The sequence below is a fragment of the Camelus bactrianus genome, chromosome 10 (genome assembly GCF_048773025.1).
Source record: "Camelus bactrianus isolate YW-2024 breed Bactrian camel chromosome 10, ASM4877302v1, whole genome shotgun sequence".
Lineage (NCBI taxonomy): Eukaryota > Metazoa > Chordata > Mammalia > Artiodactyla > Camelidae > Camelus > Camelus bactrianus.
Window position 1 is genome coordinate 42866002 of NC_133548.1, and position 25616 is coordinate 42891617.

General features: G+C 49.0%; 1 protein-coding gene and 1 long non-coding RNA gene across 5 annotated transcripts in view; one reads left to right on the forward strand and one right to left on the reverse strand.

Annotated features, from left to right (window-relative positions):
- Positions 1 to 17259, forward strand: part of DENND2B (DENN domain containing 2B) — a 98591-nt gene extending 81332 nt beyond the window's left edge. For all 4 annotated transcript variants that reach the window (XM_074372437.1, XM_074372439.1, XM_074372436.1 and 1 more), the window contains 12 exons: positions 418 to 602; positions 1655 to 1764; positions 1955 to 2024; positions 4745 to 4822; positions 5375 to 5515; positions 9225 to 9373; positions 12942 to 13119; positions 13425 to 13466; positions 14446 to 14557; positions 15290 to 15529; positions 16409 to 16495; positions 17027 to 17259. In XM_074372437.1, the coding sequence (XP_074228538.1) occupies positions 418 to 602; positions 1655 to 1764; positions 1955 to 2024; positions 4745 to 4822; positions 5375 to 5515; positions 9225 to 9373; positions 12942 to 13119; positions 13425 to 13466; positions 14446 to 14557; positions 15290 to 15529; positions 16409 to 16495; positions 17027 to 17061 (1427 nt within the window). In that variant the 3' untranslated portion in view covers positions 17062 to 17259. The remainder of the gene's footprint in view (positions 1 to 417; positions 603 to 1654; positions 1765 to 1954; positions 2025 to 4744; positions 4823 to 5374; positions 5516 to 9224; positions 9374 to 12941; positions 13120 to 13424; positions 13467 to 14445; positions 14558 to 15289; positions 15530 to 16408; positions 16496 to 17026) is intronic.
- Positions 10293 to 14495, reverse strand: LOC141578863 (uncharacterized). The gene is made up of 2 exons (XR_012509688.1): positions 14388 to 14495; positions 10293 to 13812 (listed from the first exon to the last, which is right to left on the reverse strand). It is a non-coding gene; the product is annotated as an uncharacterized LOC141578863 (long non-coding RNA).
- Positions 17260 to 25616: the final 8357 nt, after the last annotated feature.

Below are 25616 nucleotides of genomic sequence, written 5' to 3' on the forward strand. Positions count from 1 at the left end.
CCAGGAACAGGGAAAAGGGGTCTAAGGCCAAGGACTCTGATAGGGGCCCAAGGATGGAGGCTTCGTGGATGTTCAGATCTCCTAGTCCTGTTGGTGTAGGGCAGGGGCAGGGGCAGGGGTGGGTGTGTGCCACTGATACATTCCTGGGTTTGCCTGGCTCAGGCAGTCTTATTGGCCCCAGCTCAGCCTTCAGGGGCTCCAGAAGGCCCAGGCTCGTAGCTCCCGTGTCAGGACGGACAGTCCAGACATCTTGCTCCTGCCGCTTCTCCCCCACACCTCGCTGGGCCAGGGTGTCAGACTAGGCTCGTGCACTTAGAGGTGACCCGCAGAGATGGAGCCCTGAGTCTGCGGTGGAGGGGGCTGACATGAGGTCTTGAGGGCCCAGCCGCCTGTCTCTGATGTGTGACGTGCCCTCAGCCCACACACAGCGCTTAGTCCATATCCAGTCCATGCTGAAGCGTGCACCCAGCTACCGGACCCTGGAGCTGGAGCTGCTGGAGTGGCAGGAGCGGGAGCTGTTTGAGTACTTCGTGGTGGTATCCCTCAAAAAGAAGCCATCCCGAAACACCTACCTCCCTGAAGTCTCCTACCAGTTTCCCAAGGTGAGGCCCTCTCCTGTGCCGCCTTCTTTCTGCCCGGCCCATCTGGGGAAGAAGAGAGATCCCGTTCCTGCCTCGCTGCACCCTCCCTGAGCATGGCTCCCTATAGCCAGGAGGGAGGAGAGGGCTTTGGAGGTTGTGGGTTTGGGCCAGTGATTATTTGGAGGCCGAGGGCTGAGAGAACACCCCCCGCTCTACCTAGAATAAGATCCACGTTGTTTACAAGGACTGTGAGGGGCCTGAGGGAGGGCCCCCAGCCACTTCTCTACCTTACTCCTTTTTTAAACCATTTTATTGAGATAAAATCACGTACTATACAATTCATCTGTTTAAAGTGTATGTTTCAGTGACTTTCAGTATATTCACAGTTATACAATCAACTTTAGAACATTTTCATCACCCTAGAGAGAAACCCTGTCCCATTAGCAGTCACTGCCCATTTCCTCCACCTGCCCCTCTTACCCCTCCTTCCCTGCTCATCCCCAGCCAGCCCATCTGCCTCTTTTTCTTTAACACTCAGGCCCTTTCTCTCTGCGTTGCCTTTGCCTGGAATCTTCTTTCTTCACCCTTCACTTGGCTGCTGGCTCTTTCTCATTCTTCATTCTCTGCTCAAATAGTAACTATTCCAGGAGATCTTTCCAGCCCCATGAAAGTAGCCCATCTCCCCACCGAGTTACCTTTGTCGTATCTCCACCCTGGTTTATTTCCTTTGTGACACCCTCTGAAATTTTGTTGTTGGTTATCTCACTCTGCTGATCAAAACGTTCAGGGACAGGGACCTCGTCCACTTTTGTTTCCTGTTGGTTACCCAGCACATGGCGGAGTGCCAGGTGCCACATAGAAGGTGCTAGTTTGAATGAATAAATGATGACTCAACCCACACCCAGACCTCTCTGTAGGAATTGGGAGTGGGGCTGGGGTTGCTGAGAAGCATGCCAGTTGAGAGAGTGCCACCTCAGGCTCTCGGGGGAGGAGATATTTCTCAGCTACCCCTTGCTCCCCCAACTTCCATGTTTTCTCTTATCTGTCTCTCCCCACGTTCCCCTTCCTTGCAGCTGGATCGACCCACCAAGCAGATGCGGGAGGCAGAGGAGAGGCTCAAGGCTATTCCCCAGTTTTGCTTCCCTGATGCCAAGGACTGGCTGCCTGTGTCAGAGTACAGCAGGTGAGGCTCGGCCTGGCCTGGCTGGAGGGAGGAAGGGGCCACAGCCCATGGCAGTGGGCAGCTGAGCGGGGCCCACCTGAGCCCCCGCCTCCTCTCCTACAGCAGCCGGGCCCTCCACCCCTCCCTGGGAAGGCAGTCCCTCTTCTTGGGGGTTGTTTCCTCCCTGATGCCAGACTTCTCCCTGTTCCAGTGAGACTTTTTCTTTCATGCTGACTGGGGAAGATGGCAGCAGACGCTTTGGCTACTGCAGGCGCTTGCTGGTGAGTAGGGCCATTCAGTCCTCAGGGGCTGGGCCACAGAGTGTGTGTGTGTGTGTGCGTGCCCTTCTTCAGCTTGAGCTTGTAGTAACTCCTGTGTTCTGCTCCCTTGTGTGCTCTCTGAGGCCACCACCACACACATGCAAACACACACACAGCACTCCTGGGATCGCAGGGTTCAAAGTGGCCTCTCTTATTTGGCCCCAGGATCTAAGATAATCTGCAATAAGGGAAGAGAGTGAATCACCTTCTACTGGGCTGTCGTATATTTTTAGCTTTTCTATACTTTTTCTTTTCATTCATTTTCTTTGGGCTTATGGGCTCTGATTGCTGATCCAGGTTGCAGGATCATATCACCCCAGCAGTATGTGTGTGGAGGTGGGATGGAGGACAACCCTCCTCACCCCCACACCTGGCCAGCCTGATGTGCGTTCTGTCCATGGTCTGGTAGGGCTGGAGGCTGAGCAGGGACAGAGCAGTACCTTCTTTGGGATTCTGGTAGGGATGTCTTGAACTCAGGGGAAAGGGAGGGTTCTGAAAATAAAAACCATGTTGTTGAGAGAGATCCCCTCCCTCATCCCCCTCCCCATCAGTCCCAGGAGATAGACTTAGGTAAATGTAAGGAGGGTCCTGTCATGCTTTCTCCCGGGGCTCACCAGGGATGTCGCTGGCTTGGGTTATTGACAGTGTTTCAGGGTCCCCAGACCTTAGTGGGACAAGGGACAGGATGAAGGGGATCCTAGGCAAGGGTGGTGTATAAGTAAGGACCCCAAATTAAGAATTCTGGGGCATTCATTCATTCAGTCATTTATTCATTCGGAAACATGTACCGTACACCTATTGAAGGTCAGGCAACACGCTAAATGCACATAAAGATGAGATAGGCATGGATCCTTTCTTCAAGGAGCTTTAATCTGGTAGAGGAGGTAGGACTTTTAATGTAGAAGGGACGGCAAAGGGAATGAACTATTATTTGGGACCTATTTATGTTCCAGACTAGGTGCTTTAAGCTTGTCATTTTCTTCATTCTTCATAATAGCCCATGAGGTATTATTATATCCATTCTATAGTTTAAGAAACTGAGATTCAGAAGTGGAAGGATTTGCCCTGGGTCACACAACCAGTGAGGGCCAGGGCCAGGACTGTCTCCAAGTCCTTTAACACCAAGTCTGGTACTCTTGGGTCATCCCAAGGGGTAGTCTGGGAGAAGGAATACTTAGAGATAGAATGCCCAGTGAGTGGGGCTAAGGAAGGTGGAGCTGTACAGATTCCAGGTGGGGAGCCAGGCAGATTCACCTGGGCTTGGAGGGGAGCATTCCGAAAACTGCCTTTGCAGGAAGGAGCAGAGATGGAGCAGAGCTGCTTCTCTGCAGCGGGCCTGCTGCCCCCAGGGAGGAGCGTGTTTGTCCTGGCGTGCTCAGAGAGGGCCTGGGCTGGGTCCCCGCCAAGGGGGCTGGCACTCGCTCGGCATTCCTACAGATTGGACACAATGATTCTAACCCAAATCCCACATACTTGATTTAATCACTTGGGGCTTTAGGGGAGGCGGGGGAGAGGGAAAGAAAGAGGAGTGAGTTTCAGGCCTAATATGGACAAAAACAGATTCTGCCTTCTCTTTAGATCTGTGACGTGTGGCCAGCAGGTTTGGAGACTGAAATAGCCCCATCTGCATTTGCTTAGCAGCCTGCACGAGGGGCCAGCACCTGCTGCTCTGCTCCCACCCCACTCAGCCTTGCCAGGCTCTCCAGGCCTCTGAACCAGAGGCAGCCACAGAGCCCTGCCAGCCCCTGGCTGGGGAAGCTGACTCCTGTGGACTCACTCCAGCCTGCATTTGGGGGCTGCAGGCCTGTGCAGCTCTCAGCGTACATCTCCAGCTGCCTACCTTTCCAATCCCCTTTATAAAAAAGCGTGCTTCTTCTCTGCTCTGTACATGCCTCTATCCTGTATCTTTGTGTTTCTTTCCTTTCCTTTCTGTCAGAAGGCAGCATACTTTAGAAGTAATACAGCAAATCAGAGGCCAAAAACAGGCTCCTGGTTCCATGACTTCTAGATACATGACCTTTGGCAATGACTTAGTAATTTTGAGCTTGGTTTCCCCATCAATAAAATGGAGATAATAATACCTATCTAAGCAGTTTTTGGAAAGTACCAAACCCAGGACTCAGATACGGTAAACATTCAGTAAATAGTAGTTTGCTTCCCTTATCTGGTTTCGATTTGCCTTCCTAGAATGGGGATGCGTCAAGGAAGGGACAAAAGAGTGACTGAGAAAAGGAATGTTTTGCAGAATGTCCCCTGTAAGGGGGCAGAAGACTACCTGGCTTGCTCCCAAGAATGTACAGAAGTCCCTCTCCTTACCATTGCTTCCTCTGGTGCCCCGGGGATTTAGGGATGGAAATCCACAAATCACCCTATAGCCTCTGCCAAACTCCTTAGTCCTTTGCCAGCCCCCATCAGTGTCCTGCTGGGAGGAAGGGTGGAGCCTGTGTAGAGCTTGGCAGGAGCCTGGCACCTTGGGCTGGAAGGCCCAGTGAAGGCTGAGGCCCACCCCCGAAGAGTGGCAGCCTTTCCTTTGGGGGCCTGGTTGAGTAGAGGTTTAGAAGAGGCTTGGAAATCTTCCTTCACTGGAAGAGCGGTGCTTAGTCCTCAGTTCCCAAGGAGAAGGAGCCAGATATTGTAATCATGCATTCTCTGTCTGTGTCTCTCTCTCCTCCTTGTCCCAGCCAAGTGGGAAAGGGCCTCGGTTGCCAGAGGTATACTGTGTCATCAGCCGCCTTGGCTGCTTCGGCTTGTTTTCCAAGGTAAGAGGGCTCTGGTTTACTTCCCTCCCCCTCCTCCTCCCCCCAGCTGACAGCTCCCATAGGAGTATCTGCTGGCGGCTTAGATGAGAAAACCACCTGTGTGTGTGTGAGAGGGTGAGAGAAGGCGAGAATGCAAGCACAAGTACAAGTGCAAGCAAGCTCTCTGACTCCCCATCTACCAGCTCCTGCTCCAGCAGTGTCACAGCCCATGTCACAGCCCACCCTGGGCTGCGGGAGGAGCCAGAGTCTGTGAGGACAGAGACCCCTGGGGGAGCCAGGTGCCCAGGAACCCAGCCCTCAAATGGTATTTCCTTTGCCCAGCTAGTCACCTCTTGGGGTCTGAGGCAAGGACTCGTTAGGGAGCAGGGTAGTCCCTGAGTGACCAGGAAAACGGGAAGGGTAGGGTGTGAAGCTCCTGGCAAGGCAGTCCCCCATCTCCCAGCTTTTGGCCCAGGCTGTTCAGATGCTGGGCTACCCTCTTCTCTGCCTAGGAGGTAGGGAAGGGCAGCGCCCTGACACCCTTCCTCTTTGGGCTGCTGGCGGCGGGCACAGGTTCTGGATGAGGTGGAGCGCCGGCGTGGGATCTCCGCCGCTTTGGTCTATCCCTTCATGAGAAGTCTCATGGAATCACCCTTCCCTGCCCCAGGGAAGACCATCAAAGTGAAGACATTCCTGCCGGGTGCTGGCAATGAGGTAGGGATTTCTGCTGCCTCTTTCACAGACCATGGACTGGGGCTGGCTTGGGACCTGCCTGCAGTCTCTGGAAGGTGCAGAGCACGGCCCCTTCCTTGCTCGACACGTGTGCACACCTAATCTACAGGGACTGAAAAAGTGAATGACAGAACTCTACTTGTTGCTCAACTCTCTGCAGATCCCAGGGGCCTTCCCTGACCTGTTTGGACTAAACTGGAGGCCACCTTTTATTCATTCATCAAATATTTACTGATTATGTGCTGTCTCACAGTCCGGGTTTGTGCAGACCTTGGGACAGAGGCATAAAGTTAAAGAGGGTCACAGCTCGGTCCTTGTGGAGTTCACAGTCTGGTGGGAGAGACTGATATTAAATACTTCTGCATAGAAATAGATAACTCCTCAGTGTTTTAAGTGCCAAGTGAAAGCACAGGAGTAAGAGTAACAGGGGGCATGCTTTAGATTAGGGGCCAGGGAAGGCCTCCTCTGAGGAAATGACATTTTACCAGGGACCCCTGGTGAGTAGAGTCAACTAGATGAAGGGGAGGAAGGAGACCCAAGAGAAGGGTGTGGACAGGAGAGGATGACTCGGGGTGGAGGGACAGCACGCAAAGGCAAAGACTGAGAAAGTGTGTATGCTTGTCAAGGAACTGAAAACAGGCCAAGATGGCTGACAGGGGAGCGAGCAGGGTGGATAGGCAGCGGGGCGAAGTCACAGTGCGCCTCTAGGCCAAGCGCAGGGTTTTGGAATGTACCTAAAGCGGGGATCTATGATCTGAGATATGTTTTTAAAACCTCTCTGTGGCTGCTGTGTAGATAATGGGCCAAAGTGAAAACAAGGAGACCGACTGGGATACTGTTCAGCAGTACAGGCAAGAGAGGATAGGAGCGTGGGTTAAGGTGGATGAAGACAAGTAGATGGATTGGAGATGTACTTTAGAATTAGGATTGATTGCACTTTGTGTTTGATTGGAAGTAGGGAATCGTGTTAGGGAGATTTTAAGGCTAATTCCCAGTTTTCTGGCTTGAGCCACAGGGTAACTGCTGGAGCACCTGAAGGAGGAGCAGGCTGGGGAGGAGGAAGAGTTCGATTTTGTGCACATAACGTTTAAGGTGCCTGTGAGACACTCCAGAGAAGATGTTGAGTAGCAAGAGTGTAGACAGGGGAGAGGAGATAGTCCTGAGGGACTCCAGCATTTGGAGGCCCTACAGTAGAGGAGCAGCAGCCCTGAAGATGGGAAAGACAGGAGGAGTGCCTGGAGGAGTACCCGGATACATGGCTGGAAAGCCAAGGAAGGGTGCGTCTCAAGAAAGAAGGAGTGCTCAGGTGAGGGCAGGATGAGATGCCTTGACAGGAGAAGCCTGAGAGGAGAGAGTTGAGAAGTGAATGGGATTAAGAAGTAACAGCCTGTAGAGACATCTTTCATGAGGCTTTGCGGGGGCAGAAATGGGAAAGGGGCAGTGGTTGAAAGTAATGGGGAGCCAGGGGAGTTGGTTGAAGGTGGTGGTGGGGATGGCCCAACAGAGGAAGGGTTAAAGGGCAGAAGAGGAGAGGGGAGTCAGACTGTCGGGGAGAAGGCTGGGCGGTGGGACCCGTGGGGGCACCAGCTCTGTTAGGAGAGAAGGGCACTTCCTTGTGTAATGGCTGGGACAGGCTGTGGCTTATAGATTCGAGATTTTCATCTGATAGCTTTAGGTTTTTCAAAATGGAAAAGAAGGTCAGGTCATCCTCTGAGAGTGAGAGGAGGGTGTTGGGTTTGAGGAGAGGGAAGAAGAAATAAATGAGTTGTTGCAGGGAGTGGAGAGGGTCTGGCTAAAGAAACACTGGGTTTGCTGGGAGTGGCAAATGCCATTTAGGGCCTTTGAGCCTCATTTCTCCCACCCCCATTTGGGGGGACTTGGGGCTTCATGCATGGCCTGGGTCAGGGCCACTGACCCTGCCCTGAGAGCCCAGCAGCGTGACTGGGAGTCCTCAGGACGTGGCCCCAGCCCACTCACCTGCCTCCTCTCCACACTGACTTGAATTGCTTGCTGTCCCTAAACCCTGCTTCCTTTTGCCTTGAAGACACTTCCCTTCTTCTCTCCTTGGACAACCAGATCCAGCATCTTGTGCTCTGAGCTGCTGCTCTGACCCGTACCTCTGCCCTACCCCAGACGAGATGGGTGCCCTTCCTCAAGCCCTCTCAGCACCCCGTGCAGGTGTTAATTATACCTTTCCCCGGTCCTGACACCAGGCTCGTGGGCTGTGATGAGGCTCATTCAGCTCCACTGGACTATGATCTCCTTGAGGGCGGGGTGAGTCAAGAGGCCCAGGTTCTGCGAGCTGCCTGTGTGAACTCTCACTCCCTGGAGGAGCCCGAACCCCCGGGGTGGTAGGAGTGGGGCGCCGTGTGCTGCAGAGCAGTCTGTTGGGCTGCATGCAGGCTCTCAGGAGGGAGGACTGGGAGGGCTTCACTGCAGCTTTTCTGGGGTGGGGCAAGGACAGGAGGGGTGCGGAGGCCTCTGGCGTAATTGTGTGGGATTCCTTCAGCCCGCAGGCGCTGAGCATTGTGGGTGTACCCAGCATTGTGCTGATCAGTGGGCCTTCTGGGACTTCACCCTCTGAGGGGAGAGACAGGGTGTAAACAGGTGTCCATAAAAGAGAGATCCTTAGGGTGACTTGTGTCCATTTGCCTCTTCCTGGGGGCCCAGAGGGACAACTTCTGAGCTAGAAGCTAGACCGTCACTTGTGTAGACTCTGAGGAACGGATGAGATGAGCTGGGGTAAAAGCCCCTTGAGAGCTCTGACACCCCAGGGCTAAAGAGGGACTTAGGTTTATCCTGTGCATCCGTGCTATCCACATACGCTGAGGAGCCAGTGGGAGGCTAGGCAGGCCCCAGTGACTGCTGCTTTGGCCTGGCCTGAGCGTCAGCAGTTCCTCCTGCTCCTACTCCCAGGGTCAGTGGCCACCGTCCACCCTCATGACTACCCCTGGGGAAGTGACTGGCTGTGCCTTGCAACCTCTTTGGAGGGAAGATTGCTAGATTTGGCCCTGATAAAGGAAGGCGTGCTTCCTGCAAGGTTGTGGAATAGCCATCCCTCTCCTTGTGTTTCCCTTGTCCCTGGCACAGGGGTTAGACACGCTAGAGATAGAGGCTAGAAGCCAGGATAGAACCTCTGGAAGGAAACCCTAGCATGAAAGGGAGGAGGCATGGCAACAAGGACCTAGCATTGTCTTTCCAGATGGGTGAGCAGAGTCCTTGGTGTGGAGATGTCGCTCTTCATCTAGCCTTGAGGGCAGCGGTCAGTTGTGGGGTGGTCAGCGGCGGTGGGGTCAAGACCTTTCCTTAGGAAGATGGGCAAGAGGGCAGGGAGGACCGTGCAGATAAAGCTGTGTGGCTCCCTCACTCTCCTTACCTGTAAGAGCAGTCAGCTTTCCCGCTCGCTTTCCCGAGAGCCTGGCGAATGGCTTCTCAGCTCCCTCTTTCTGGAACCTCTCCCATGTTCACAGATCGCCCTCTTGCCCACAGGCAGGGTGACTGAGTACTACAAGAACAGAGCTGTGGTCTGAGGGGAGGAGGAGACTGGGTCTTACTGCCTAGTGGGGAAGATTAGAGACCTTGCAAAAGAGAGGACGGGAATGGAAACCAGCATTGGGGCGCTTTGTGGGGGACCCAGTAGTGGCTCCCAGCTGGTCTGCCTTGACCCACTTTCCCCACCACTCTCCTGCAGGTGTTAGAGCTGCGGCGGCCCATGGATTCCCGGCTGGAGCACGTGGATTTTGAGTGCCTTTTTACCTGCCTCAGTGTGCGCCAGCTCATCCGGATCTTTGCCTCACTGCTGCTGGAGCGTCGGGTCATTTTTGTGGCAGATAAGCTCAGGTAGAGCCCAGCAGGCAAAGTGAAGAAGGGGGGAAGGCACATCTACTAGTTAATCCAACATGTACTTAGGAGCCCTAGTACATGCTGGCTGCTGTCACTTTAGTGTCTGTGTGTGGTGAGATTGAGAGCAAATGGAGAGGAAAGGTTAGCAAACCCGGGCAGAGGATGACTGAGGGAGTGGGGCTTGGGAACACCCAAGATGGCAGGACTGTGAAGCCAGTGGAGGACTTAGCTGGAAGGAAGAAGACATACATTTCTTTTGCCAACAGCCAAGACGGTCTAGGTACAGGTGTATTTGTATGGAGAAAGGTAAGAAAGTAAGGGAACTTTCTAGCTGAGGGCCACATTCCCTCTGGAAGGGGAGGCAAGGCCATCTTTGTGGGATGCTGAGTTTTAAGAGTGATGGACTCTAGGAAGAGCCACTGTGAGGAAGGGGCAAGGGCACTGACTAGGGATAGTACAAGGAGTGCTGAGCCATCCAGTGAGGCCAGTGAGGGTCTCACCTGGAGAATGCAAATGACTGGAGTCACCCAGGGCCAGGCACTTGGGGATGTGCGGAGGACGAGTTCAGGGAATTGAGAGCGCTGGGGAGGAGAGTGGTTGTAGGAAGGCTGGCCAAATTAGGAAAGGGGAAAAGAAGTCCAGGGACTGGAGGTGCCAGTGAGGCAGGGGAGCTGGTTTAGGAGAAATAAGAAAAGAGCTGGATAGATCAGAAGTCTTGGTTTGAAGTGTTGGCATTTAGAGGCAGACGAGTTCCAGATGCCAAGATCTGGTTGTGGCCAAGGGAGAGGTGACAGAAATGTCACTGGACATACATGAGGGGTTGTGGAAGAAGCCAAGCTCTTCTAGGCAGCCAGGCTTTTAAAAAAAAGAGTGTCTTAGTCCATTCGAGCTGTATAACAAAGTAACACAGACTGGATGGCTTATAAACAACAGAAATTTATTTCTCACAGCTGTGGAGGCTGAAAGTCCAAGATCAAGGTGCCGGCATGGTCACATTCTCGTCAGGGCCCTTTTCCAAGTTCATAGCTGTTGCCTTCTCATTGTATCTTCGCATGGTGGAAGAGGGGTGTGGGATCTCTGGGGGGTCTCTTTTATGATCTTTTTACTGATCCCATTCATGACGGCTCCACTTTCATGACCTAAGCACCTCCCAAAGGCCCCACCTCCTAATACCATATTTGGGGGGCTAGTATTTCAACAAAGAATTTGGGGGACACAGACATTCAGACCATAGGAAAGAGTATATATCTAGGGGGTGGGACAGGCAGGGAGAAGAGATCTAGGCAATACATTGTATATTTTGTGTCAAAGAACCTACCACAGGGGACAGTGGTTTCTTTAGAGTGGTGGAATTAATTTAGTCGCTGAGACATTTATTAAACTGTCTGCTATGTGCCATACCATATGCCAGATGCTGGCATGAGGGGCAGAAAAGAAAAATCCTCTTCCTGGTTTGTTCCCCAGTAAGCCAGGGTCCCTGGGGTCATTCTGCATGTATGAGGGGGTCATGAGGGAACAGGAGAAATGGATGCCCAAATGTCCTAGGGCGTTGGGGCAGAAACTCAGGCCCACTCTCAGCCCAGGAGAAGGAGGAAAAACCAGAGCTTCTGACTTTTCCAGAGAGAGCCAGGTTTAGAAATGAAGATTGCCCCTCACTTCCCTTTACACCCTCAGTGTTTCTATATGTCCTGGGCCTGCAAGCCTCGTGAAGGGACCCAGCGAGCAGCTGCAACTAGCCAGGTACAGCAGCCCCTTGGGGCCGTCTGCGCCTTTCTGCCGTCCGTATTCACTGTCCACCAGCCAAGCCCCGGCTGTGAGGCTCTGGACTGGTCACACCTTGATGCCCCTGGCAGAGCACGGACCCTGAGCTTTCTTTTCCTGAAGGTTCTACTCCCTCACCCGGGCAGAGCCTCCTCTTTGCCACCCCACCCTCAGCCTGGCTCCAGCAGGGCTGTGAACACAGAGATTGTTTCCTGTGGCAGCCACTGCCTCTGAACACATTCCAGGACCGTTCTGGGAGAAGACACCCCAGGGCCCTGTTCTGGCCTGGCCGGCATTCAGGTCCTGCCAATCTTGGGTCTTAGAAATGATGTCCTCCCTGCTTGAGGTCCGCCTCTGACTGGAGGGGCAGAGCAGCGGCACAGTGAGGGCACACAGACCTGGGCTGGGATCAGGGCTCAGTAAGTCCAGCCGGCCATGTTCTGTTGCTCATGTTTTAGGTTTTCCACAAGTCCTTTGTCCCTCTAGCCTAGTTTTGATGTCTGTGTAAGTGGGAGGGGTGCATGTGTGCACACACTGGCTCTGCAGTGATCAGCCCTAGGGTTGTATGAGGCATCTGCCTCCAAGCCTCAGGTCCCTTGGAGGGCATTGAGGAGATCAGTGTTTCCTTTGACCCTGAGACAGCCCTTTTCCAGATCTTTTTCAGATGGCTGTCCCTGAGGTGTGGGGAGCTGCTGTCCCCAGGGGAAGGGCTGGCAGGGCCAGGATACCTGTCTCTGCCTCAAGGCTCAGCAGTGTTTTAGTTATCCATAGGGTGGGAGGTCAGCCAAGCAAGGCACTGGCTGTCCAAACACTTGTGAACATCCAGAGATCCTTCTGGAAAAGAGGGTTTATTTCTGTCATGGACTTGGCACCATGACTCTGGGCCCGTTTCCTCTTCTCTAACACGGTCCCTAGGGGAGTGCTTCTGACCCGGCTCCTGACAGATGGTTCAGGCCTGGTGTGCCCCCCGTGTTGACTGGTGTCCCGTACTGGCCCTCAGCACTCACTCCTGTGCCGTTTAGCTAGTACCCTGGAGCTTTCCTTCCGGGCTCGCTTCATTCTGCTTGGACAGCGAGCCCTGTAGTGCTGGAGGCCGGGAGCCCCCTCTAGGCCAAGGGAGGGATGATCCCACTGAAACCTGTGGCTGTTTTTTGGATCCTGAGGAAAGACGGCACTGGATAAGAATGGTGCCAGCCTCACCTCAGTCAGTGGTCCTCAGTCAAACCACTTTTTCCAGTCAGGAGAGGAAGGAATGGACTGAGGGCAGAGCGGGAGAAGTAACACTGGGCTGGGAGACAGGAAAACTGTGTCCCAAGTCTGCCACTTATGACCAGCCTGAGCCTGGTTATCAGCAGCCCCAGATGTAAAATGTGGAATTGATAAGGTGACTCCTGTAGGAGCTTCCAGCTCTTACACACTATGAATCTGTGATCAACCCTTGCTCAGCTTGCCTTTTACTCCCTGGCCTGAGCTGATACTCCCACACGAGGTCAGGCCCACTTGTGTATTTGGTGGGTGAGTAGGTGTGTGTGTTCAAGTGTTACTATGTACCCTCATGGCTGGTTCTAGAGAGTTACCGAAGAGGGTAGCACCACTGTCCTTGAGACCATGAGCAGTGGGAATGTGGGAGCTTCACCAATCGGCAGGGTCAGACCCAGGCCCGAGCCCCCTTAGCAATTTTGTTGCACTGGGAGGGGGGTATTTTAACATGAAAGGATGTCCTGAGCCTGTCCCAGCAGGCTCTAACTCCCCTTCCCTGAAGGTGCCTGGCCTGGGCTCAGTGCTTTGTCTGTCTGTCTACCAGTACCCTATCCAGCTGCTCCCATGCGGTGGTGGCCTTGCTCTACCCCTTCTCCTGGCAGCACACCTTCATTCCTGTCCTCCCGGCCTCCATGATCGACATCGTCTGCTGTCCCACCCCTTTCCTGGTTGGCTTGCTCTCCAGCTCCCTCCCCAAACTGAAGGAGCTGCCTGTGGAGGAGGTGGGCCACCTGGGGAACCAGCTGGGGGGAAGGGTGGAGAAAGGAAGAGGCAGAAGGAACAGAAACCCCCGGGAGGGAAGGGTGGGAGGGGGAAAGGAGAGAGGAGAAAGTCTTCTGGGGTCTTCTCATTTGTGGCCTCTGCGCCTCTGTACCCAGCTCTTTTCCTTTCTCCTTGGGAGGTCTGTCCCTGGCTGGAGTTAGGAACTGTTATCTGACCCTGGGAATCCAGGAGGCCTGGAGGTCTGGGGAGGGCACTGCAAGGATTCATACGCTGAATCACTGCCCCCCATGGCTCTTTTTCTCAGGCACTGATGGTGAATCTGGGGTCTGACCGATTCATCCGACAGGTAAGAGCGGGACACTGCAGAACACGGCCTGCCCTAGGGTGGGTGCTTGTTTGATGCAGAGCAACCGACACCGTCACACACACTGCTCCACCTTCACAGCCCGATTGTTGAGCTCTCTGAGTTCCACATTTACAGCATAGACAGTGGTGGGGAGAAGCTGCTCTGAAAAGTCCTGACACCTTAGCAGGATCTGCCGTTCTGGCTGGCATCATCAGCTTCTGGAAGGCAGTGTGGGAGTGGGAGGAACATGGCCTGGAAGTCAGAAGACTTGACCTCTGCCCTCTGCCACCTTTGAGATACATGATCTTGGATAGGCCTCTGAACTTCTCTGAGCCAGAGTTCTCATCTGTAAAACAAGCACGGTGATAACACCTGCCTTGAAATGTTGCAGGAGGATTACACATGATGCACAGAACCCTATGGAATGTAAAAGTCTGCGATCATTGTCAACTTCAAAAAGCCTGTTAGTGATGGAAACCCTCCTGGTTCTCTATAAAGGAACACAACCCAATGCTATACCCTCTGGGAATGTAGTCTGTTACACACCACTGATAGAGCTATGACCCCTGGGTACAGAGTGTCAAGGTACAGACACTCAACCAGAATACAAACAGAAATAGCCTAACCTCGTACCTGAGACACAGGCTGGGCCACAGTCTCCATGTCCCCAGCCAGCTGTGCTTCCCACCAGGAGCTGAGGATGGAGAAACTGGGGAGACTGCATCCTGGTGCTGGAGTGGGAATCCCTATTGGCTCTGGGCAGTGAATGCCACCCACTCCACCACTTTTTATCTCTGTGACCTTGGACAAGTTTCTTTAAACTCTCTCTCTCTGCCTCAGCTCCTCATCTTAAAATGAGGTTGATAATACAGTATCAAGGTTATTGGGAGAATGAAATGAAATTATTATTTAAGCTCTTACAACAGGGCTGGAACAAAGTGCGGTGCTCAGTCAGTGTCACTGCGTCTTCTCTCTGCAGATGGATGATGAGGACACGCTGTTACCTAGGAAGCTACAGGCGGCTCTGGAGCAGGCTCTAGAGAGGAAGAGCGAGCTGATCTCCCAGGACTCTGACAGCGATTCCGACGATGGTGAGTGACCTGGTCCCAGGCTCCCTCTGCTCTGGGTCAGGCTTCAGACAGCCTGGACCCTGTCTCCATGCACCAGACCCTTCTGACTGATGAAACTCCAGGTATAGGACCTTGGTCTCACTTTAGCCTAGAATTCTCTAGCCCAGCTACCAGTGGGGTCCAGAGAGTTACAGCTTGACTGGGTCCGAAGGGAGAGAAGTGTTGTGGTATTTTATCAGAGGGAGTTCAGAAACTTAAACAACACTGGGGCTGCTCTATGGTGGCCCAGACTGCAAAGCTACACTCTTGCCTCTGACACTTCTCTACCTCAGGAGGTTTGGGGATAAAAACCCACAGAAAATTGGCAACCATAAAGACTCTTCTTGCTGACAGGACACTAGTTATTCCTCCCTCCCCAGCCTTGCCTTGAGCCACTGCAGGAGATGGAGGGAACTTCCCCTTCCTGGGAAACCAGGAAAACCACCCAAGGTGAGGGGGGTGGGGAAGGCGGTGCTCTGGTCTCTGATCTCCATTCTCACTCATCTAGCAAGTATTTGCCAGCGTCCATGTTCAGAGCAGTTTCCCTCCTGGCTCGTGGGCTAGCGACAAGCCCAGGAGTACAAGAGTGAAAGGTTCAAGAACAGATAAGTGGTTCTGGCTGGAGTTTTGTTGGGGAGAGGGAAACACCACCAGCTGGAGGTTGGGATTGCAGGCTCTTGACCTGAACCTCAGAGATTTTCTTTTCTTTTCCAGAATGTAATACCCTCAATGGGCTGGTGTCAGAGGTGTTTATCCGGTTCTTTGTGGAGACTGTTGGGCACTACTCTCTCTTCCTGACCCAGAGTGAAAAGGGGGAGAGAGCCTTTCAGCGAGAGGCTTTCCGCAAGTCTGTGGCCTCAAAAAGCATCCGCCGTTTTCTTGAAGTTTTTATGGAGTCTCAGATGTTTGCTGGCTTCATCCAAGACAGGGAGCTAAGAAAGTGTCGGGCAAAGGGTAAGGCCGGAAGAGCCTGGGGTGGGGGCTCTGGAGGGCTAGAAGGTGTCTTCCTCTAACTTTTCTGCTACCGGCAGAGAAGCCAGGCACCGAGTATCCATCAGGAAGCTTTTGGGTATCAACCAGGACAGACCTCCTAATATCCCTTTTCTTCTGATAGAGACCACCAAGGCCAGTGTGTCCTGCCCCAGTAAAGTACCTTCACAAGGCTGGGCACAGGCTGGAGCCATGTGGCAAGAGAGTGGGGGCTTACCTCCACCTACCCCCTCTTCGCATGCCTTTATTCAGAGAAAAAGACTAGACTGCACAATTTAGGGAGTTCTGAGAACCTAGGGGCTGAGAGAAAGCCCTAGCTCTGTCTTAGGTTGGTGGCAGTCTGCATTCAGAGCAGGTCATCTTATCTGTTATTTCATCAGCTTTGCTCAGTTTAAGTCTTTTCCATCTCATCAGCACCCTTCTGTCTAACCTCGGGGTTATTATTTCTTCTGTCCACTAATACTGTCCATTTAGTGTAACAAACCTTTTGAAACAACATGGTAGAGTGGTCTAAAAGGAACTAGAGAAGGTGTCCACTTCGGGGCAGCTCTGATAGGAGGAATGGCATCCTCACTATAATGCAGCTCAGGAATGTGCACTGGGAGGCAAGGTATTGAGGGCCACTTGTTGTCAGCAGTGGACACCAGTGAGATGTCATTAAGGATACTTTTGATGAGCCAGTCTGAATTCTGATAAGATGCTCCTATAAGTTATAATTGCAGATCTATGGTTTCTCCCTTTTTGGGATCCGTGCCCCTTGTCCACCCCCTGCTCCAGGCCACCTCCCCTTCCCTTCCTCCAGTGACTGTTCTCTTCCCTGTTCCTGTTCCCCCTTTTCCCCAGGCCTCTTTGAGCAGAGAGTGGAGCAGTACTTAGAGGAACTTCCAGACACTGAGCAGAGTGGAATGAATAAGTTTCTCCGCGGTTTGGGTAAGTAGCCTTGTCACTGATGAGACAGGTGTTCAGCAAGAAAGGAGAAGCTGGGGGATTTGTATCCAAAACTACTCTAAACCAATGCCAGTGGGTATTTATATTGGTTGTAGACAGAACAGGAAGAGGTCTCATAGACCCTTACATAAGTCAGAACTTTTTTGGGTGCATTTCTTCCTGAGTGAGTATGAGGGCCATTCAGACCAGTGAGCTTTCCTCTAGGCTATAAGGGGTAGCAGCATCTGAGTGCCCTTATCTGAAAAACTTCCATTCCCTTCAAAGAGCTCAGCCAGCTAAATCTTAGAACCATAGCATGTCTCACTTTGAAGGAAAGTTGAGACCAAAGAAGTTAAATGTCTTGCCCAAAGCCACACATGATTAATACCAGTGCCCTAATTAAAGCTCTAGAGTGTTTTCACTATCCTGGGTCTGGCTGTATCCAGTCTTCCTAAACCTTCTCTCCCACTAAGAGACAGGGCTGTTGGAAGAGATGACTGAAACATTCTCACTCTTGCCCTCTCTGGCCCACAGGCAACAAAATGAAGTTCCTCCATAAGAAGAATTAAGCCCCTTTCCCAGTAACAAGAGTCCAGTGCCTTTGCAGGGCCTGAGGCCTGGAGCCTGGGGAGGGGGCCCAGCCTTGGACATTCTGGGCTGCTGTGGCTGCTCTGCCCCCACAGACCCCACCCTCCAAGCCAGCCCACCTCTGCCTTCACAATATCCCAGGATACTGTTTGTAAATAATCTGCTGTAAGCTTTTCTTATCTGTTTTTGTAACGAGCAAAGAGAACCTGGTAAATATTTGTATATTCCCAAGGGGCTGGGTGCTTTCCTGCCCTGCCCGAGCATGGATGAAGTTTTGCTGGGTGCTGGTGACTGGCCAATTATGTGCAGCTGACTGTCTCAGCCGAACCACTGATCTTCCCCTGGGGGTTCCTGGCCGGCCTGCCTGCCTAAGGCCCCTGCTGCCAGTCTTGGGCCCTGGAGAGCAGATGCTGTCTTGGTATGTACAGGACTATTTTTTTTTTAATCTTAGAGGTTCTATTTTTTTCTAGTAGTCCCCCTCCCCTAACCCTGGTTTTGAAAGGCAAAGGCCAATCAGTCCCCACTTGCAGCACAGTGCCAGGCTCTTGAGCCTGGCCTTCTCTTGTTCCTCTCACCTTTGTAAAGGTCAGTGAGTCATGGGAAGCCCACCCCAGCTCTGCAGTGTTCTCCAGGCCCGGCTTCCAGTCAGTGGCAGCCACGATGCGGTACAGGGCATCCCTCCTTTCCACCATCTACGGGTGTTCTCAATAAACAGTATAGTTGTTTGGGCCTAGAGCCCTATGTGTTTCTTGGCTTCATTATCTAGAGTTCTTTCTCCAGGGCGGGTGGGCTGAGACAGGCCAATCAGGAATGGAACACCTTCATGCAGGGAACTGAGTACTTAATTAAGAGTTTAGCTTCAGTGTGGGTCACTGACCTTCCCTGAAATTCAGTTCTCTGGCCTGAACTGTATGACTGGTCTTAGAAGATATCTAATCATTGTTCTAGCTCAGCTTCCCTCTCCAGTTGCCAGCTGTTTAGATTCTGTGTAGGTGTTTCCAGTGATGGAAAGAATGTTCATTGCCCCTTGGCCCAACTATTAGGTGAATCTTAACATTTTCCTATTCAGTATGAAGTAAGACACCACTGGGTATCCTGACAATGGGTGGAGTGAAGCCTCGCTAAAGCCAGATCAGGGCTTGCTCATAGCCCTGGCGCATTGCCTATGGCCCTTCCATGTCAACTGTGAGTAGTTTTTTTCCATTGGAACCCTAGGTGTGCATACAGAAAATTCTGCTGTACTCCTTAGAAAAGCAAGGAGAGAAGCAGGGTGGGGAACATGGGTGGCTCAGGCTTTCCACCCACCCAAGGCCTTTGCAGAGCAGAGATCTTGAAAATTCCCAGGGTGAAGCCGGAACTCTCTTCACTGGTATTGGCTTTGGGTCTGGCAGGATTTGAACCATAAAGTTTTCCTATCCTTCCACCCTAGCCTACTTGTTAAGTGGGAGATGATCCCTTCTTTTTTGAGTCCCCCTTTCTCCTTTTCCCCATCTCCACTGAGGCCTGCACAGATCCCAACCTGTGGTTTGGGTTGCCGTATGCTTCATAAAGCAAAGTAGGTTTGTCTTTTAAGAGGACAAAAGTAATCTTCTTCCCTGAAAAAGCCTCTTACATTGTTGGCTTTGGCATCTTCTGGGAATAGGAGGGCATGGATTGACGCCTCATGAGTCTGGGTTTTCAACTGAGGTAGAAGACAGTGGTTATAACCAGAAAGTCCAAACTGGGGTGTAGTTACCTCCAGAACTCGTGACTATTAACTCAGCCTGGGCATCGTGACAGTCATAGAAGTGGATTCCTTAATAAAATAATAAGACAGATTCCAAAAGGTGCTAATTCTTCCTCCTTTTCTCTTCCTTTTTAAAAAAATGAATCTTCAGACATGTGATCAGAACATGATATACACACACATATGTGTGTGTGTGTAAACTATTTTTTTGTAGAATCTAACTTTTATGTATCTTTAAAATACAGTACATTTTAACCCTAGGGATTTCATCCTCTTCCTATAACCACAGCTCTCATCCCAATCTAGAAAACGGATATTGGCACAGAATGGCTCAGAATGGCTGCAAGGGCCCATACAGTGTTTGCTGTCTCACTTGGAAGGCAAAAGAGGGTGTGTCTGGGGGACGTGGTTTGGGGTTGAAAAAAAAGTGTTCAGGCATCCTAACATGGGTGGAGTTCCAAGTTCTGCTTTCATGTGATCTCTGAACCTTTAACTGATGGTTCTCAACCCTAGCAGATCCAGCACTTTTTCTATAGCAAATACTGTAAACTCTGCCCTTTACTATCCTGAATGAAATTCATGGATAATATAACCTACCTAAACACGTCTTAACTATAGTATAAATGGGGAGAAATAAAAAGAAAGTATTTTGTCATAAAATAACATGTATTTAAGTATGTAAATGCTTGGGCACAACTGTATTAGAAGATAAAATGAAGTCGGGTGTTTACATCTATACACAATTACCTTGAATGCAATAGCTACACATGCAGAGAAAGTGTGATGAATTAGCAACTCAGATTCTACTACGTATGTGTTAACCATTGGTAAGTTTTCTGAAATGAACAATTTGGGGCAATATTCTGAACAAAACACATTTTGAACTTCCTCTCATTTAAACAATAGTTGGGAGAGGGTGCCAAGATGGCGGGCTAGATAGAGGCTCTTAGCTCATCCTCTCCCATGATCACACCAAGAGAGACATCCACAGACCCACCCGTTCACTCAGAACACTTGCTGAACTTTGACAGAACATCACCTACTTCAAAAGACAAAATTCCTCACAATCTGGTAGGAGAAAAACGAAAAGAAAAAGGGAATTAGCGTGGGACCTGTCCCACAGGGAGGGAGCAGCAAAGGAGAATAGCACTTTTGCACTGGGATGCCTCCTCTCCAACAGAGAGGTCAGTGGGGATGAAGGGAGAGCCTCCGAGGCTCAGACGTGTACAGCAGCCCCTTGGCTGACAGAACCAAGAGAAACCAGCACAAAGGGTGGGCTGGGACTGGCTGCCTGAGCAATACCAAAGAAATACAAAAAAATCCCCAGAATACTAGGAACAACTATATGGAAACAAACAGGACGACCTAGAAGAAATGGACAAGTTTCTAGAAACATACAGTCCACCAAGACTGAATCAAAAAGAAATAGACCACTTGACACATACCAATCACTAGAAACAAAACAGAATCAGCAATAAAAAAAAAAAAAAAAAACCTCCCTACAAACAAAAGTCCACGACCAGATGGCTTCACTGGGGAATTCTACCAAACATACAAAGAACTCATACCAGTCCTTCTAAACTCTTCCAAAGGATTGAAAAGGAAGGAAGTACTCCCAAACTCATTCTATGAAGCCGCTATCACCCTGATACCAAAACCAGACAAAGACACTACCAGAAAAGAAAATTACAGGCCCATATGATTGATAAACACAGATGCAAAAATCCTCAACAAAATATTAGCAAACAGAATCCACAGCACATAAAAAAGATCATATACCATGATCAAGTTGGATTCATCCCAGGGACACAAGGATGGGTCAACTTATGTATATCAGTGTGATACCATATGAACAGAATAAAGGACAAAAATCACATGATCATCTCAGTGAATGCAGAAAAGGCATTTGATAAAATTCAACACCGATTTATGATAAAAACTCTTACCAAAGTGGGTATAAAGGTAACATATCTCAAGATAGTAAAAGCTATTTATGACAAACCCACAGCCAGCATAATACTCAATGATGAAAAACTGAAAGCCTTCCCATGAAAACCTGGAAAAAGACAAGGATGTCCACTCTCACTGTTTCTATTCAACAGTCTTGGAAGTCCTAGCCACAGCAATCAGGCAAGAAAAAGAAATAAAATTGATCCAAATTGGAAGAGAAGAGAGAAATTGTCACTATATGCAGATGACATGATACTATATATAGAAAACCCTAAAACCCCCACACAAAACTAGAGCTGATAAAAGAATTTGGCAAGGTAGCAGGATACAACATTAACATACAGAAATCAGTTGCATTTCTTTACACTAACAATGAAATAGCAGGAAAAGAAAGTAAAGAAACAACCCTTTACAAATCACATCTAAAACAATTCTTAGGAATAAATCTGACCAAGGAGGGGAAAGACTTACACAAGGAGAATTACAAAACATTAAGGAAATTAAAGACGAGTTAAAGAAATGGAAAGATATCCCATTCTCTTGGATTGGAAGACTCAATGTTGTTAAAATAGCCATACCACCCAAGGCAATCTACAGATTTAATACAATCCCTATCAAATTGCCCAGGACATATTTTATAGAACTAGAACAAATAATCCTAAAATTTATATGGAATCACAAAAGACCCAGAATTGCCAAAGCAATTTTGAAGAAAAAGAATGAAGCTGGAGGAATAACCCTCCCAGACTTCAGACAATACTACAGAGCTACAATAATCAAAACACCATGGTATCGGCATAAAAACAGACATATGAATCAGTGGAACAGAATAGAGAGCCCAGAAATAGATGCACAGACCTACAATCAATTAATCTTTGACAAAGAAGGCAAGACTATACAATAGAGAAAAGACAGTCTCTTCAGCAAGTGGTGTTGGGAAAACTGGATAGCAGCATGTACATCAATGAAGTTAGAACACTCCATCACACCATACATAAAAATAAACTCAAAATGGCTTAAAGACTTTTATAAATATAAGACAAGACACAATAAACCTCCTAGAAGAAAACACAGGCAAAACATTATCTAACATAAATCTTAGCAATGTTCTCCTAGGGCAGTCTACCCAGGCAACAGAAATAAAAGCAAAAAACAAACGGGACCCAATTAAACTTACAAGCTTTTGCATAGCAAAGGAAACCATAAGTAAAACAAAATGACAACCTATGGAATGGGAGAAAATATTTACAAATGCTGCAGCTGATAAAGGCTTAATTTCCAGAATATGTAAACAGCTCATACAACTTAATAAAAAAACAAACAATCCAATCCAAAAATGGGCAGAAGACGTACACAAGAAATTCTCCAATGAAGACATAAAAATGGCCAATAGGCACATGAAAAAAATGCTTACTATCACTAATTATCAGAGAAATGCAAGTCAAAACTACAGTGAGTTTTCACCTTACACCAGTCAGAATGGCCATCACTCAAAAGTCCACAAACAATAAATGCTGGAGAGGGTGTGGAGAAAAGGGAACCCCCCTATACTGCTGGTGGGAATGTAGTTTGGTGCAGCCATTATAGAAAACTGGAAATTCCTCAAAAAAATAAAAATAGACTTACCATATGATCCAGCAATCTCACCCCTAGGCATATATCTGGAGGGAACTCTAATTTGAAAAGATACATGCACCTCAATGTTCGTAGCAACACTGTATACAATAGCCAAGACATGGAAGCAACCTAAATGTCCATCGACAGATGACTGGATCAAGAAGTTGTATATATATACAACTGTGTATATACTGGAATATATATACACACACACACATAATGGAATACTACTCAACCATAAAAAATAAAATGCCATTTGCAGCAACATGGATGGACCTAGAGATCATCATTCTAAGTGAAGTAAGCCAAAAAGAGAAAGAAAAATACCATATATCACTCATATGTGGTATCTAAAACAATAAAAAAGAGGACACTAATGAACTCCTCTACAAAACAGAAACAGACTTGCACACATAGTAAACATTATGGTTACCTTGGGAAAGAGGTTGGGACGGGATAAATTTGGGAGTTTTGAGATTTGCAAACGTTAGCCACTATATATAAAAATACGTTTTAAAAATTAATAAATTTCTTCTGTTTAGCACAGGGAACTATATTCAATATCTTCTAAGAACCTATAATGAAAAAATACGAAAATGAATATATGTATGTATATTCATGACTGGGACATTGTGCTGTACATCAGAAATTGACACTGTAACTGACTATACTTCAATTAAAAAAATATAAGAACCCAATGATTGCAATCCTGGAAAACAGAAGTATGTGAAAACTGCAAAAAAAACACAAACAAACCCTTTTTGATTTTGTGTGTAAAAAGAAGTTAGGGCTGTTCTAAGCTACTTTTTTCTTTGTACTTTAGAGTCAACCCATACATTGCAGGACATCTAGCATCCCAGATTGCTTCCCTTCCAGGATTGTGAGAGACAAAAAAATGCTCCCCTAGAGGATGGTACTGCCACTATTGAAAACAAGTGTCCTTAATGCCTTTCTGACAACCCAGGGCAGTTGCTCAGAGCAAGACAATGCTATCTTCTCTACCAGACGTCCCAGTGCCTATGGTGTCAGCCCTCCTCCATTCTGGACTTAAGAAAAGCTCTGAGTTTTCTGCTCTAATCATTCTGGTAACTTTTAGAGCAGGGCAGGCTGTGCCATTATTACCTCTTTCTAAATACTCTTCTCAGTAACCATGCTCTGGTAAACTACAGTGTTGAAATGAGAAGTCTGGATTTTTTAAAGGCAGTATTTTGGAGTGACCTTGGAAAGCATATTATTCCAGCTATGGTTCACATTGGATGGTCTGCGGAATTAGGGCTCCAAGAAGATTACTCTAATTATAATCATAGCTCAGTTTAAATTTTGTTTAAAAATAATACCCTTTATTTCACAAATAGACTTATAACCCTCCTTGTATCCCAAATGACTGATTTATAAGGATACAAAAATAGGGTATTTTTAAAAACCCAACTTTAAAGTGGAAACAAAAGTAAAGTAAAAATTGGGAGGCAAAATGGAGTCAGAAATTAAAGATAACACTTTAACCTATATTCTTAGTATGCTACTTACTAGGGGCGACATACAAAATTACTTTCTTGAGCCACACAATGTGGTAGTAAGCATTCCAAAATATCTCACATTTATTTGCCTTTGAGGTTGGGGGTGGGTGTAATTTAAAAGGTCATGAAAGCTCTAGAATAAGAGAAAATATTACTGTTCAGCACTGACAAGCTACCAACAACTATTTTTAGTTATCTTCGCCCATTTATATTGCGTTTTAGTATGAAAGTAATATGCATTTGGTTAAGCAAGCTCAGACTGTACCAAAGCACCCATCTCCCTCAACTCCCAAAACTCATGAGGAAACCCGCTCTTTGGAAGGCAGCTATGCTCACCAGTATACCACCAACGCTGCACGGAAATCCGTTCCTTGGGTTTTCTTCCACAACTTTCCCATGCGCGTACAAGCATTTTTGTTTTTAGCCCAAAGTACCTCGAACACAGCTGGCACTCATTATCTTTGAGACAACGGAAACGAAGTTAATTCTGAGCGGTCTGGAAATTCCCATCTTTAAAGTGCACAGTAAGACGGCGTCTCACGTTCTTCCGCGCGGCCGAAGCAGGACTTTAAGTACAGCGAGGCCGGAACCACCGCTCGGAGTGCTTACCCACGCCGCACTGGGACCGGATCAGGGCTGGGTTAAACATCCCGCCTCATCCGGGAAAATTTCTCCGCTGAGCGACACGGGCCGACTCCGCCCTCTGCCGGAAATGGATCCGGCGCCGACCGTGCGATGGGGTGAGGAAGGTCAGAAACGACGGAAGCAGAATCTCACACCCCCGGAAGTGGCTCTCAGGGGCGGGGAAGAGAGCGGCTATGGGAGCTTGATCTCGTAGCCTCCCGCCCCCTAGCGTAGACGCGCCCTGCACCGCTTCCGCTAGCGTTGCTAGCCTTTGGCTGGTTTTCCTCCCGGGGGTCTGGCTGCTCCTGGGCTAGTTAGCCATCGAATAGAAGTCCACTTATTTGAATTTAAAATTTAAATCCTATTTAGCTGGTTTCGGTGCCAGTGACATAATTTGCAAGTTATGTGGCGGACATTGCCCATAAATTGGAAGTTATTGCTGAAGCTCCAATGTTTCAATGAACATGTATTTAAAGCACAGATACATTAGGTTAGAAATACCCTTAGTAATTCAAGCTTATAGAAAATTTAACCGCTAACCTAACATTTCCCACAATTATTTTAAAGGTAGCGAACAAATAATTGAAGACCACCAACTATCTCCTACTGGCCAACTATCCTCCTCTAAACCCTATTTTGCTGCCAGTCCCACCTCGAATTCAGTCACCAAGTCCTGTTGCCTTTGTTTTCTCAATCTTACTTCTCTTACACCCTCAAAGTCCTGCCTCCAGCCTCCCTCTGTAGCACTGTGCTTCAGCTACAACCTGGTCTGAGTACCTGTTCTCTCCAGGTTCATCTCCCACCTAATACCTCCCAATTTGCCTAATCTTTCCAAATTGGGTTTCTTAAACATGTTTGCTCTTCCTCCTGCTTAGACCATTTTCCCACTAACTGAAGCACACCAAGGTTAATTAACTTGCCTGCTCCTGTAATAGTTCACCCACATGCCAGTTACTAAGAGCCAAACAAAAATTTAGTAAATGCTTTCCATTTCACTTGATCCACACAACCCTCAAGTAGGTACCTTTACCTAAATTTAAAAATAAGAAAATTGGACTAAGCCTGTCACACAGCTGTTAGGTTTGGATCTAAATTTCAAATG